The following is a 14,558-nucleotide window of genomic DNA, read 5'->3' as shown; positions in this document are numbered from 1 at the left end:
TGTTGTGCTTCATTCTGTAAATGATAACAGGCCACCATATTGATTGCAACAAATATCTTGAAGGAAGGAAGGAAGGAAGGAAGGAAGGAAGGAAGGAAGGAAGGAAGGAAGGAAGGAAGGAAGGAAGGAAGGAAGGAAGGAAGGAAGGAAGGAAGGAAGGAAGGAAGGAAGGAAGGAAGGAAGGAAGGAAGGAAGAAAGAAAGAAAGAAAGAAAGAAAGAAAGAAAGAAAGAAAGAAAGAAAGAAAGAAAGAAAGAAAGAAAGAAAGAAAGAAAGAAAGAAAGAAAGAAAGAAAGAAAGAAAGAAAGAAAGAAAGAAAGAAAGAAAGAAAGAAAGAAAGAAAGAAAGAAAGAAAGAAAGAAAGAAAGAAAGAAATATACATACACACACACAAATCATTTCAACATTTGGGGGAAGATTTTTAAAAGTTTTTGAAAGTCACTTATGCTCACCAAGGCTGGATTTATTTGATCAAAAACAGTAATATTGTGAAATATTTTTATAAATTAAAAGAACCATTTGTATTTTAATTAATGTTAAAATGTAATTTATTCCTGTGATGGCAAAGCTGAATTTTCAGCATCATTACTCCAGTCTGCAGTGTCACACGATCCTTCAGAAATCACTCAAAAGCCGCGTTTCCACCGCAGGAACTTTCCCCAGGAAATAGGGACTTTAAGGTTGGTACTCAGTGTGTTTCGACCGCAGGGACCAGGGTCTAAATGAAGTTACGGGTAAAAATGTCATTTCAAGTCATTTTTACCCGTCATTTTCAAGCATTTTATTTCAACCACCATTTTTAAAAGTCTGTTGTGGTGTGTCAAAGACTATAAATATAGAAAGACAGTTCACTCCTAGTAGTTATGAATGGGAGAAACTGCAACACGCAATATGGTGAAATACGCCCCACCTTTTTCTAAGTTAAAGAGCCAATCTCTGATTGACAAAAAAAAAATTGCGTAACTACAGCTGCTTTCAGAGACTCCAGTTCCCATAGAAACCTGAGACTTGTGCTTAGGACTGCACATGCTCATTGAATAATTTAGTCTAAAAAATAAGCTTTTTAATGCTATTTGAGCAGAAGAAACAGCATTTATGGGACAGTTCATGCCAGATTTTGTTGCTGATTTGAAATATGTTATTTAATCGCAAGTTCGCCAAGCAGTTTTTGAGATTTCAGGATTCCCCCATTGAAATAGATAGGACTTGGTCTTGGATGCCTGAAATAGCTGCCCGGAAGCATTGCAAATATGGCCGCCAAGTGAACTCCTTGAAAGGGACTTCGGGTGCGTGCAGTAACAGTAGTTAGCTATTCGAATCAACAATGGAGTTTAAAAAATACGACCGATGGACCAACGAAGAGGTTCAGGCTTTATTAATTTTATATGCGGAGCACGAAATCCAGCGGGGATGGTGGAGATGGTGCGATGGAAGCGCAGACAGCAACAGGTCTAGGGGGAAAAAAAGGGACAAATTGTTCTGAGTAATTTCGGTGGAAACGTAGCTAAATATGTTGATTTGGTGCTTGAGTAACATTTTTTATTATTTTCAATAAACTGTTTAAAACAGTTGTGCTGCTTTATGTTTTTGTAACATAAAACAATGATAAATTTATTTTAGGATTCTCTGATAAAAAGAAGTTAAAAAGAATAGCATTTATTTGAAATCAAATCATCTTTCATCAATTGAATGCATCCTTACCGAATAAAAGTGTTAAATTCTTTAAAAAAAAATTATATATAATATATATAATATACATATAATAAATTGGCACCAAATTTAAGTGTGTATGTACAAACTAAAAATATAAATATTTCTAGTTTATATAAAAATACATTGGTACAAATATGCTGGTAGTGCAAGTTCAAATATTCAATTATCAACAAATTATTGTGGGAAAATAAGATATGATTATGGCAGTATACGAATATATGTTTTGCCACAGCCTTGGTCTCTTAATTTTTTTAAATAATTTTTTAAAGTCATAATTTTTAGCACTTCCATTTGGTGCCACTAGTGATAAGGAAACAAACTTTAATCTTTAAAATTGCACAGCAATGTGAAAACAGGATTTATGCATTCCCTGGGGTGAGGTGAGGCAAGTTAGGTTAGTGAGGCTAAAGTCCAACACTGAATAATTAAAGGCTATTCCACGGTGGAGTGAGTTTCAGGGTTTAATCCAGCATGCCATGTCCAGAATAAGTGTGCGGGGAGTGAGGAGCAGGCCACGGAGAGCTAATTCTCATTGATAAATATGTAGTAGCAGCTGCGTTCAAGAGGGAGCAGCTCTGCCAGGCTCTGACGCAGGCCCGCCATACCCCAAAGCCCCCACGCTCGGCTGCTCAGAGTCCAGGGCTCATTCCACTCTTCCAGATAAGAGTGACCCACAGAGACCCATTTCCTACATAAGACCATGAGCACAGGGCAATAAATTACAGAGGATAACCGTGAGGAAGAAGTTTCTGTTGCATGCAAAAAACAAGCGCCAAATTACATGGCTCTGTGAGGCAAAAGGATGCTTATTGCTTTCAAAATGTGACAGGTGAATATCTTATCAATAGACAGCTGACAAATAAACATGACTGTGAAAAATCAACCTGCCGCCTCCGCGTAATTCACCTCAAGGTCACCAAAAGCACCATTTGGGTAGACAAATAAGCTATTTGAGAGTCCATATAAATCAGGCTGATTTCTTTGGATGACGGACCAAGTGACAGCAGGTTGGCTCAAATACAAACAGATAAGAGACTGATGGGACGTGACAGACATTCTTATAGAGCTGCAGTCGAAGTTGACGCCTGCAGAAATCATTGAAGGAAAAACTCAGGAGTACAAAGGAATGGAACACACTCCTATGTATCAGCAATTTCATGTTAAACCTCAATGACGAAAGAGTCACTGCCAAATTTGAGGGCTTAAAGGATTTGGGAGGACATCTACACCACCATAGCCAGTGCTGTATGACAAAAGGAGTACTGCTGAGCCCCCCTCAGGGGACAAGAGGGGTTGTACTGGCAAGGCCTGAGGGTCCACAGACGACTCATTCTCTGAAAGACCGAGAGACGATTTAGTCATACACAACACAAGAGCAGAAACTGGCATCCTGAAGACTTTTTTTGGGGGGGTCAAAAGTATGAAGTTGCCCTAAGGCTGTGTAGAAGAATTTTTGTCTGTTAATGCAGGATGATTTGTTACAATTTTAGAGTTGGTTTTTCCAACCCTCTAGCACCACCAATGGGTCAAAGGTGCACTGATGTTTACTCTAATAAGTTTTGAATCGTAATCCTAGAAACAATATTTCTTTTTTGTTCTGGTTGACCTATTTTCACAAGACTTGTCTCCATACATTTCTTTGGACATCACATAAAAAAGTAAGTGTAAGAAACAATACCATGTTGTGCAAGATCCTATTCCCCTTGGACCATTTTTATGGGTACCGTTTTACTTACACTTTATTCAGTTCATTAGAAATGATAGAAAATCACTTTACAACGCATCTATTCTTCAGCACAAAATAATGCCAATGTTTTTTACATTATTTATAACATAATATTAGTGAACATTAATGTTCAAATGAAGCATTTCCCTTTCAAAGTAAAAGCTTAGCCTACTAGCTTAGCATAGATATTACAATAACATGTTAGAATTTTGATCAGGCACTGAAAAAGAGGGACAGGAGTCTGCAGGACAGGATATCAGACTTTCTACAGTTCAATCAGCAACTGACTCATACAACCAAGTCTGCATCCTATTTTTTTTTTCCTTTTCAATAATCTTTTTCACTCAGATGTTCGTCACAATATGCATTTGTATTTATAACAATTTATATTTGTTTTATTTAAGTTCTTCAAGTCAGCATGAACCATAAGTTGCAATAGTATTTTTTTTTTTTTTCATTATTGTGACATATATGAGTGAAATGGCCTCTTAAATAAAAGAAAAACTGCAGGGTGGGATTTGATTAGTTCATTGGAACTGTGTGGTTTGCTATTGCTATGATGTCATGCGAGTGACAGGTTGTCCCGCCCTCATGCTTAAACATGCCATCAGAGGAGAGGAGAGGAGAGGAGAGGAATCGTTTATAATTAGTTCTGTCAAATGATTAATCGCATCCAAAATAAAAGTTTGTGTTTGTGTGTGTGTGTGTGTGTGTGTGTGTGTGTGTGTGTGTGTGTGTGTGTGTGTGTGTGTGTGTGTGTGTGTGTGTGTGTGTGTGTGTGTGTGTGTGTGTGTGTGTGTGTGTGTACGCTGTACATTTATTATGTATATATAAATGCACACACATACATGTATATATTTATATATTATTTATATATTATATATTATTTATATTATATTATATTATATACACATATTGTATATACAAATATAATATATTTTGTTAAATATATACAGGCGTGTGTGGATTTACACATATTACAGTATTCATATAGTATTCATAGTATTATACATAATAAATATACACAGTACACACACATATATTATGTAAACAAACATTTAATTTGGACGCAGTTAATCGCAATTAATTGTTTGACAGCACTATTTATAATAAACACTACAATATTTTATTAAAAAATTAGAATTGTCAATAGCTATGCTTTCTATCCAAAGTGCACAAAAATGGAACATTGCTTTATTTACAAATGTTTTATGCAGTGTTTCCATCCCGTGTGTTCAAGAGAACAAATCTTCTGGTAAGCCATTACACCAAATCATTTTGATAACAGACTTTGGCTCAGGCATTTCAGAATGATCAAACTAACATTTGAGATGCTGTGCAATGAAATTAGTCCACTGGTTAGTCCAGTTATCCAATCACATCCACTTTTGAAGCAAAGTCTCATGAGTTTTTTGTTGCGCATTGAGGGATTAATTTGGTAAATGTGCTTCCATCGTAGTTTGTGTCTTATTGGATTAAAAAAAAAAAATGTATTTGCCTCAATTAAGCGCATAAATTTTTTATGTGTTTTTTTTTAGAATTCATGTGCATCTTGGTATTTCCATCCAGCGTTTTCTTTTTTTTTTTTTATGACGGGAACACAGCTAATTTTGATTTCATCGTAACTTTAAATGAGAATTTATATCAAGATAAGCATGGTGAAATTTCATTTACTTGTATAGACCCTATTCCTGAATCACCCTTCTGCTCCTCCTGCCAACAAAAGCTCAAGCTCAAACCAAAAATATCATGCTGCGGGACAGCACAGTCTCCATTGTCAACACAACAAAATGGTTTAAATGTTCTTTGTTCAGCATCTGAAAGGTGGCCATGTTTAAAGATAAAAACAACAACTCAGGCTGTTTGTAAGGAGAAAGGCCGTAACAGAATATACGCCCTACGGTCAGAAGCATTTAACCTCTGAGCAGCTCAAAGATCATTACTAATTCATCTACAACCAGTATGAAGTGTAAAATATTAATTTCACATTTCAAATAAATTAGACCATGTGCCAGTGCAGAGAACGAAAAAAAATAAATTGCATGAAATGCATATCATTATGAAAATTATTTGTATTTATCAGTACACAGAATCAATGCCCTCCTGGACCACTTAAACCACCGTTGTTTGGTTCATCATTACTGGCAACCCCTTACGTCCCTTAAGAACTGTTGCATACTTCGTTGCTTTAAAAAGCTTCATTTCTTATTTTGTAATAAAAGTGCTCATAAATAAAACAGTAGCATGGCATGAATTGCAAAATGAGTCATGACAGCTAATGGCCATCTGGTGAGGATGTCGGCCCATAGCTCAGGTGGATCAACCCTCAATGCAGAGCACAGAACAGTCTCCAACAAAATCTCCCTCAATGTCATGGCCCAGCTGTCTTATCAAATTGGATAAAATATTAATCTTTAATTTATATTTAAAGATGGACATCATATTCAGTAGTTTCCGTTACATTTAAAACTTACTTTTAATAAAACAATTTAAGAAATATAAAAAAATATATATTTTCTCTTTACTGTAATCTTTTATTTTAATAATTGTAAAAGTAGTTTTTAATATTTACATATAGTCTATTTTTCAATATCCTTTTAATTAAGAACATCTAGTACACTAATGACATTATTTTGGCAGAAAAAAGTGAAACATCTGTAGTAGTTCAAAAACAAAAATAACTGATGTTAACGTTAAGTTAGGCAATAGTTAATAGTTAATTTTTTATGAGTAAAATATCTCTGAAGTATATTCCCATTCATGTTTGCATTTTTTTAGCACACCAGGGTGATCATGAATATAAAATTGTCCAGCCATGACTTCCTGTTCCACAGAAAGATGAGGAAACACAAAGGCCAAATTCCCTTAATCATTCATCACAATGAGAAAAACCAAAGAACATAGTTCTGATGTGCAGCAAAAGATTGTTGAGCTTCACAAAATATAAAGTGGCTGGAAGAAAATAGCTGAAGCATTGAAAATCCCCATTTCCACTACTATCAGGGCAATAATTAAGAATTTCCAATCAACTAAAGATGTTGCAAATCTGCCTGGAAGAGGACGTGTGTCTAAATCGTCCTAATGCGCGGTGAGGAGGAAAGTTTGAGTAGCCAAAGATTCTCCAAGGATCACAGCTGGAGAATTGCAGAGATTAGTTGGGTCTTGAGTCTCAGAAAACCTAAAAAAAAAATTATCTACATCCCCACAAGTAGTTCGGGAGAGTTTTAAGAAAAATCCTCTGCTCTCACCCAGAAACAATCTCCAGCATATTCAGTTGTCAGACAAGACTGGAACTTCAAAAAGGCACCTGCTTCTATGGTCAGATCAAAAAAATATATTTTTGGCAGCAAACTCACCAGATGGGTTTGGTGCACACATGGATATATTATATATATAGTGTATGTTAATATATAGGCAGTTGATGAAAAGGATCAGACATTAGTGTAATGGTAGCCTGTACTCAAGCCAAGATGATTATTCATTCTCTCCAAGAGAAAAAGTAATTGCTCTGTCTGCAGGCTCTTGTTGTGTCTAGCTCTAGGGGTGGGCGATATGACCAATATCATATACAATTTAGTGACTTTACTTTAAAAATTATTTCTTTTTGAATTTTGAACAAACCAACAGGTAAGGTTATTCAAAACAAATGAATGACAAGTCTGGCATTAGAACAAAAACATCATGCAACACTTGAATTTAATAAAAGACTCAAAGTAAATCATTATAAATCTGACTGCATAAGCCACATTTGAAATCAATGTCAAACAGTCAAAATACCTAGATCTGTAGCAGCACATCAGTTGAATTCTAAATTAATGTGCAAAGTAGTTTTGCTTGATATAAAATGGCCAAGAAATTAGAGTTTGGACACCAGCCCCAGTTGAAACATACCACAGAAATAAGAAGGAAAAAGCCTTAATAAAACTTATTACCTGAAAAAAGGCAACAAATGTTTCTCTTCTAAACTTGATTTCTTTGCTTTTGATTAATATAATTCTCTAAAATGTGCTACTACTAGATTAAATTATTTAGGGCAAATGTGAACCAATCAAGTACTCAAATTATTTTTGCTGAAACTATAGTTCCCAGCATGCTTTGCTTGGAACTAAATGAGGAGAATAAAATGTTGAAATTAAGTGCTATTTTAAGTGTTTTGAGCAAGATGAGAAAAGAGGAAGACTTTATATTGTTTACCAGTGTTTAATGTTCAATTACGTTTGAAATATTAGAAACATTTATATTATATTGGGTTACCATTGTGGAGAAGATTGGAGCATTTGCTTAGGCTATGGACTGGTTAGCTAATAGTTTGTTTCCTTTCACATTAATACTACTTTATTGGATCAATTAAAATGACTTAATTTCATGTACATAATTAACTAATGTAAATCCAACCCTTTTTTTAGTGTACATTCTGAAAGTTATTTTGTTCCAGTGGTAAATTCAAACCTGGGCCCACCCATTCAAAAGTCATTTTCCAAATAGATGTATGAAATAATTTAATTAACAATAATAAATAATTATTTTAAAAAAAGTCTTATCACACTATAAGTATTTATTTAGTTAAAATAATTATTATATTTAAGTTTTCATGGTCAACTGAGGTGATTTCCTAGTTTTCCCTCTCCCTATAGGTGCATATCATAATGCTTGTCAAAATGAAATGTTAAATATGATTTGTCAGTTCCTATTAGTCCCCTTCACAATGTTATCTTTACAACGCAAGGTTGTAAAACTTGTAATAGTAAGAATTGCGTGTTTGTAGAGCTGAATTTATAAATGGCAAAGCAAATATCAATCAGTTGATACTTTAAAAAGCCTAAATTGGATATCGTAATCCTAATTGAAGAAACCAAGGCTAGCAACAAATCCAGGCGATTCCTTTAACGTGAACTGACAGAGACACTTGATTATGATGAGATCATCTCCATGTTTAAACAGAAGTTCCGTTGTCTCAGTCTAATATCACAGAAGGACATGTTAAGTACAAATATTTTCTCAATGTTTATAGTTTAAAAAATGACATCCTTGACATGTTTGATTAAAAAAAGGAAGAGACATTTGTTTTTTTCATGCACTTTAAAAAAATATCAATAATCCATGGAAAAAATATGTTTTTACATTATTTTAACTTAAAATAATTTAAGTAGTTTCAACTTTCTTTTATAAGTTATATGAGATTGAACTTGATTTTTTAAGTCAGTTTTAGTATACTTTAAGTTGAAATGACTTGTACAGCCAATTTGATTATACTTGATTTAAAGCATCAAGAGAAAGTCAAGTTGAAATAAATGGAAATTTTTTACAGTGTAGTTTTTTATATGTTGTTATTGTTTGCTTTTTTGAAGCTCTGAAATTAAAACTGTGCTGTGTTATATTTTTTCTTGATAATGTGGTGTGCCGTTTTCATACTCTACCCTTTCCCCACCCTGTTTTATGAAGGCCTACTCGTGTCTCTAAACTACTCCTTTTGTGGCTGTATGGAGCAGACTCTCACCAGCAGCACTGAGTAGAAGCCAGGCTGGGTCTCCCATTGGCGAAGCTGCTCCTCTGCAGGCTTGAGCACAGCTGTGTCCTGACTGGTGGCCTGGGTCAAAGCCTGCAGCACCACCGAGCTGGCGCTCTGGATGTCCATTAGGTAAAGCTGCAGACACAAACAGAACACACGTCACGGCTCATTTATCATCTTATTAGACTGGATTCTTGAAAAATAAAAAAGTTAACAATGCGACTCCTTTGCTTTATGAAATACTTAGAATAATCGCAGAGTTTACCATCTACCACACATGAACTACAACCTGATCTTCAAGAAAAAAAAAAAAAACTAAATTTAGCAAGATACAAATACATTTATTCATATGAAATTAAAGATCATTTACATTGATACATATTCGATTAGTTTTACCAGCATAAAGCATTACATATAAATATATATATATTATTTTAATAGTAAAAGAAACAGTTGTGTTGCTTAATATTTTTTGTGGAAACCAACAATCCTACCGGGGCAAAACTTTTGAACAATAGTGCTGTTATTGCAATAATGCTTGCAATAACAGCTGTAATGTAAATATACCACTATAAATGTAAGTCACATGAAATTATAAATTAATACACACATTTTGTTGGAAAATTATAAAAAAAAAAATACTAATTTTGTTCAACACTTCACTATCACAAGTAATTCTTGCATTGTCATACATAACCTTGTATGAAACTAGATGACATTACATTTGTGACTTACTTAAGCAGAATTCACAATCACAATGTTCAACGTCACACTGAAACAAATGTTTATGTCTGAAAGACAGCGGCTCGCTGGCCAGATGGGTGACAATAATGTCAATTGTCCCTAAAATCTTGACCTTGAGCCATTTTTTACTGCTATAGCAAAGTCTGTATATTTTATTCTAGCATATAAAGAATAATTATAATAACATCAAGTTAGAAAAACTTTGCTGTGCAACTCTGCCCCCTATTGGTGCAAAGCAAAAAATAAATAAAAATACAATGTTTTTTCAGAGACCAGTCCTAAATAATGCCAAAGTACAGCAGATGGCTTTAGAGATTTCCCATCTCACAGACAAACAGAAAGTAGCCACTCAAATGACATCCATGCTGTGATAGAAATGTGTCCCATTTTTATTTTTAATTACTGGTAAATAAAGCACAGATGCTGTGCATTTTCAATTATGAGCTCAAAAGCATGTGTCTCCATTGCTGCAGACAGTCCACATAGTTGAAAGCATCAAGGCTTCAAGTACAATCTCATAGTTATTAGAGCGATAAGTGCAACTACGCTGTAAGCGTGTTCAAAGGTGTTTCAAGCGGAAGGTGGCAGCTGTGATGTGTTCGTTTCAGGCAACCTAGTGTATAAGGACTCAACTACACCTTTCTGGCAATCACATCTGATTTCAAATAAAAAATAAACACTACAACATGCAGGTTCAGATCGTGGAAGAGCACTGAAAGTGATTGTTTATTCCAACAAAAAAGGTCAGATAATCTGGGTTCAGGCACTAGAGCAGAATGTCATATGGATTTGAGGTATAGTGACATATTTCACTGGCCTTCAAGACATGACATTTAAGCTGTGATTATAAGTTTCCTATATAATATGTCAAACATTACAAAGCCAAATCTGACATGAGGTCAACTTCAAGGCTCGGTTGGTCAGCCCTTGCTGGGGGGATGCGAAAATATCATTCTGGGGGACAAAATGTTTCTCCACTGACAGCCATTAATGGACGTGTTCTGAATAAATAAAATGCTTGAACATATGAAACACAAATTTAATTATAGAAAAACCACATGCATAATACATACAGCTTTGAAAAAAAAATACTTTAAAAGGTGCCCTAGTACCAGTTTTTACAAGATGTAATATAAGTCTAAGGTGTCCCCTGAATGTGTCTGTGAAGTTTCAGCTCAAAATACCCCATAGATTTTTTTTTTTATTAATTTTTTTAACTGCCTATTTTGGGGCATCATTAAATCATTAACTATGCAATGATTCAGGCTGTGGCCCCTTTAAATCGCTCGCTCGTTAATACTGGCTGCCCTTGTCTAATGCCTTGAACATGGGCTGGCATATGCAACAGTGATGCGCGGGTCAATGTATAAACAACCCGCACCCGACCGACGTTTTCAACTAACCCGCCCGCAACTCGGACCGCAAAAAAAAAGAAGAAAATATTGTACCCGACCCGCTTCCTGACCCGCATTTTTTTAAAAGCAGTAAATGCTCATTGTAGCGTCATTGGGCCATAGACGTAAGAACCCCCCATCAGCCTCCCTGGCCAATAATATCCGGCCTGTGGAGGAGAGAAATATTTCAGGACCTGACGTGGTGCCCTCAGAGGTGCAGCGGCGAGAGCAGGCAGTTCTTGAGGCGGCCCATCATTTTCCATTTCAGCTGTCAGATGCATATTATTGATGAATGCGATGTTTATGTTTCGACCCTGCTTAAAGAATTAGCCTAATCAGCAGGTCCCACTTTTGGAAAAGTGTGAAAGCCCTTAGGAGCGCAAACCGTTCTTTTTCTGAATGTTGTAGTGTTATGTAATAAAGGCTTGATTTATTCATTTATTTCGTTTCATTTTCTTAACAATTAAGATGCTGCATGTGTTTATCCAGTCTAATCGAAGTGCGCGTCTCTCCCCCGACTTTCACAACAAAAATCCCGCCCCCTCTTAGAAAATACATAAAACTGACATTACTGAGCTATAGGCCTATGCGTTTAAAAGTAACGTAGCCTATTAAAATTGTACAATTTCATTGCTCAGTTCAACGTGTTGGGAAATCGGGCATTTTGTCCCGCGTCAGCATTTATTCAAAAGTTAATAACGCTCAACATTCAAAAGGTAAATAAGGATTTCTCACTTGTATTAGTAGGCTTGGCTATTTCGCCACGTGAATGCCCAATTGAAGCTCTCACAAGCACAAAATGCAGGGATAGAATATGTTAATAAAGTATTTATTAACGCATTTTAGACGAACAAAAACAGGAAGGCTAAGCCAAAGACTGAGGCTACAATAACCATAAATAAATGTTCACAAATACCCATGAAAGTAAAACTGAAACCTTTATTAAGTAAAACTGAAAATTACAAAGGTTTAATTGGCATCTTTATTTCAAACGACCCGACCGACCGCGACCCGAATATCATTAAAAATATTTTTGGATGACTCGTAACCGCGGGTGACCGCGGATGACCGCAGGCACCCGCTCATTTTGGATCAACCCGCGCATCACTGATATGCAAATATTGGGGCGTACATATTAATGATCCCGACTTTTACGTAACAGTCGGTGTTATGTTGAGATTCGCCTGCTTTTCGGAGGTCTTTTAAACAAATGAGATTTACACAAGGAGGAGGAAACAATGGAGTTTGAGATTCACTGTATATCATTTCTATGTACTGAACTCTTTTTATTCAACTATGCCAAGGTAAATTCAATTTTTCATTCTAGGGCACCTTTAATTTTGAAAAATAAATGCATTAAATAATTGATCAAATGTGTAAAAAGTAAATAATTCATAACATTTATAATAAAATAATATTATAAAATTATATTCTATTAATATTAGTAAAAAAAATCCTGAAAACAAATGTAGTATGGTTCCACAAAAAATATAAAGCAAAACAACTGTTTTAACATGTATAATAATAATAAATGTTTCTTGAGCACCAAATCAGCATATCATCATGTGACACTGAAGACTGGAGTAATGATGCTAAATATTCAGCTTTACATCACAAGAATAAACCACATTTTAAAATATATTCAAATATAAAACAGTTATTTTAAATTGTAAAAATATTTCACAATATTATATTTTAACTGTATTTTTTCAAATAAATGCAGCCTTGCTGAGCATAAGGCACTTCTTTCAAAAAATATGTAATAAAATCTTACCGGCCCCAAAGGTAATATAAATAGGAATCACAAAAAAATCTGATATTAAATGTACATATTAAACACACTATATGCACAATATTCTATGATACATTACAATTTTTAAAACTGAATCTTTTGATACCATTCAAAAGGCTATTGGTAGATTTTGGAACTTACAGAAAAGGAACTACAACACCTGTTCAGTGACCAAATGAACATGATTATAATCCAAAGCTGATCATCTCCAAATGGCGATAAAACAAATAATGAAAAGTGTGTCTGATATATCGATCTATAATTACTCTCAGTGAAAAGGTCTGCAATGTACACACAAACAGTCAATACATTCTCTATTTGTGCCATTAAAACACACCCACAAAAACTGAATAGTTAGAGTCAAATCACAGATGACATACAAAGATTTAAATGACTGAGATTACACATGGCCTGAATATAATGTAAACATGAAACAGACCTGAACGTCTATGCTCACTCACAACCAAAACATATTGTGCATTAAACACACAGCTATCATCAACCTTGAACCATCAAGAGCAGGTCAATAACACAACAGATTTGAAATAATGCATGTCCACGTGCATGTGGATATATGTGTATTATGAATTCATAACTGTAGCAGCATAATTATGAACGTCTTAGAGCTTTTTGGCCTGTATGAAACCCTTAAACTGTAAACATTACACATGGTATGTGAAATAAAGAATGGTACAAGTCTATACGTCGTTACGGTAACAAAATGACAGCATAAGATTAGGATATAGGACACGTCAATCATTCTTATAATCATAATGTGAAATCTGTCAACTACCATTTGCTAAAATAACGTCTAAATGGAGCGAATTGTGATCAGACTGTTAGAATATGATTTCATCCAAGTCATGTGAAATATCCACACACGAACAAAAGCAGAGAAACATCTAGTATGTAGCTCGGTGGCTAATAGTTACTCTTCTGTCACGCATGTTGGCCTACGGATCAAAGTGAAGTATTTAACATCACTAATTACTTTAGCTCGAGGAGTTATGAGACACCAAAACATCCCCTCAAGCTGAAGTTCTTGTTGACGTACCTTCCGCAAATATGTCAATGCTGGGTGAGATCAAAACAGTTTGCAGTCGCCTCTAAACACAGCACTCACGTTGTGAGGAGGATGGCGCCATCCACAGTAGCGACCGTCGCACTAAAATGACGTAAACGCATATTCCAAACATTCATTTGAAGTGATAATTTCATTTTGTGTCTATAATGTTGAGTTGATTGTAATTTGAATGCCATCTTGTTTTAATATTGTAGATTTTCTTAATAAACTATTAACTATCCAAAATACCAAAAAAAATAAAGTGATTTTAAAGTTTTGTTACCTGAGAAAATGGTTGCTATATTGAACTTGTCCTTTGTAGATATTAAGGAACTATGACGAAGAAGGTTATATGTGGGGTTTTTTTTTATTATTAATATCTACAAATGTAGGCCTAGATTTTTTTTTTCTCCCTGTTTGTCGTCTTTAAGAATTTTTTGGTCTAAAAGCCCTGTCAAATATTAAGAACAAAAAGCTGGGATTTTGTTGGATTTAGTTGATATATATTTAATAATATAATATTTGTTATACAACTGTGATAATTTTCTAGTGATATTGCTGTTATTTTGTGTTTAGAAAGTTATTTATCATTTTGAGCTTGTGCAGATATTTGTTTTT

General features: G+C 34.7%; 1 protein-coding gene across 2 annotated transcripts in view; it reads right to left on the bottom strand.

Moving 5' to 3' along the window:
* Positions 1 to 14,034, bottom strand: part of ipo11 (importin 11) — a 178,353-nt gene extending 164,319 nt beyond the window's left edge. Inside the window, exons 1-2 of one of the 2 annotated variants that reach the window (XM_067394838.1) lie at positions 13,932 to 14,034; positions 8,936 to 9,082 (exon numbers count right to left, since the gene is read on the bottom strand). In XM_067394838.1, the coding sequence (XP_067250939.1) occupies positions 8,936 to 9,073 (138 nt within the window). In that variant the 5' untranslated portion in view covers positions 9,074 to 9,082; positions 13,932 to 14,034. The remainder of the gene's footprint in view (positions 1 to 8,935; positions 9,083 to 13,931) is intronic. The other variant, XM_067394839.1, reaches the window with a different exon arrangement.
* Between the last annotated feature and the right edge of the window lie 524 nt (positions 14,035 to 14,558).

Source organism: Chanodichthys erythropterus, chromosome 9 (genome assembly GCF_024489055.1).
Source record: "Chanodichthys erythropterus isolate Z2021 chromosome 9, ASM2448905v1, whole genome shotgun sequence".
In the NCBI taxonomy this organism is placed as follows: domain Eukaryota; kingdom Metazoa; phylum Chordata; class Actinopteri; order Cypriniformes; family Xenocyprididae; genus Chanodichthys; species Chanodichthys erythropterus.
This window is presented reverse-complemented; position numbering and strand designations above follow the sequence as displayed.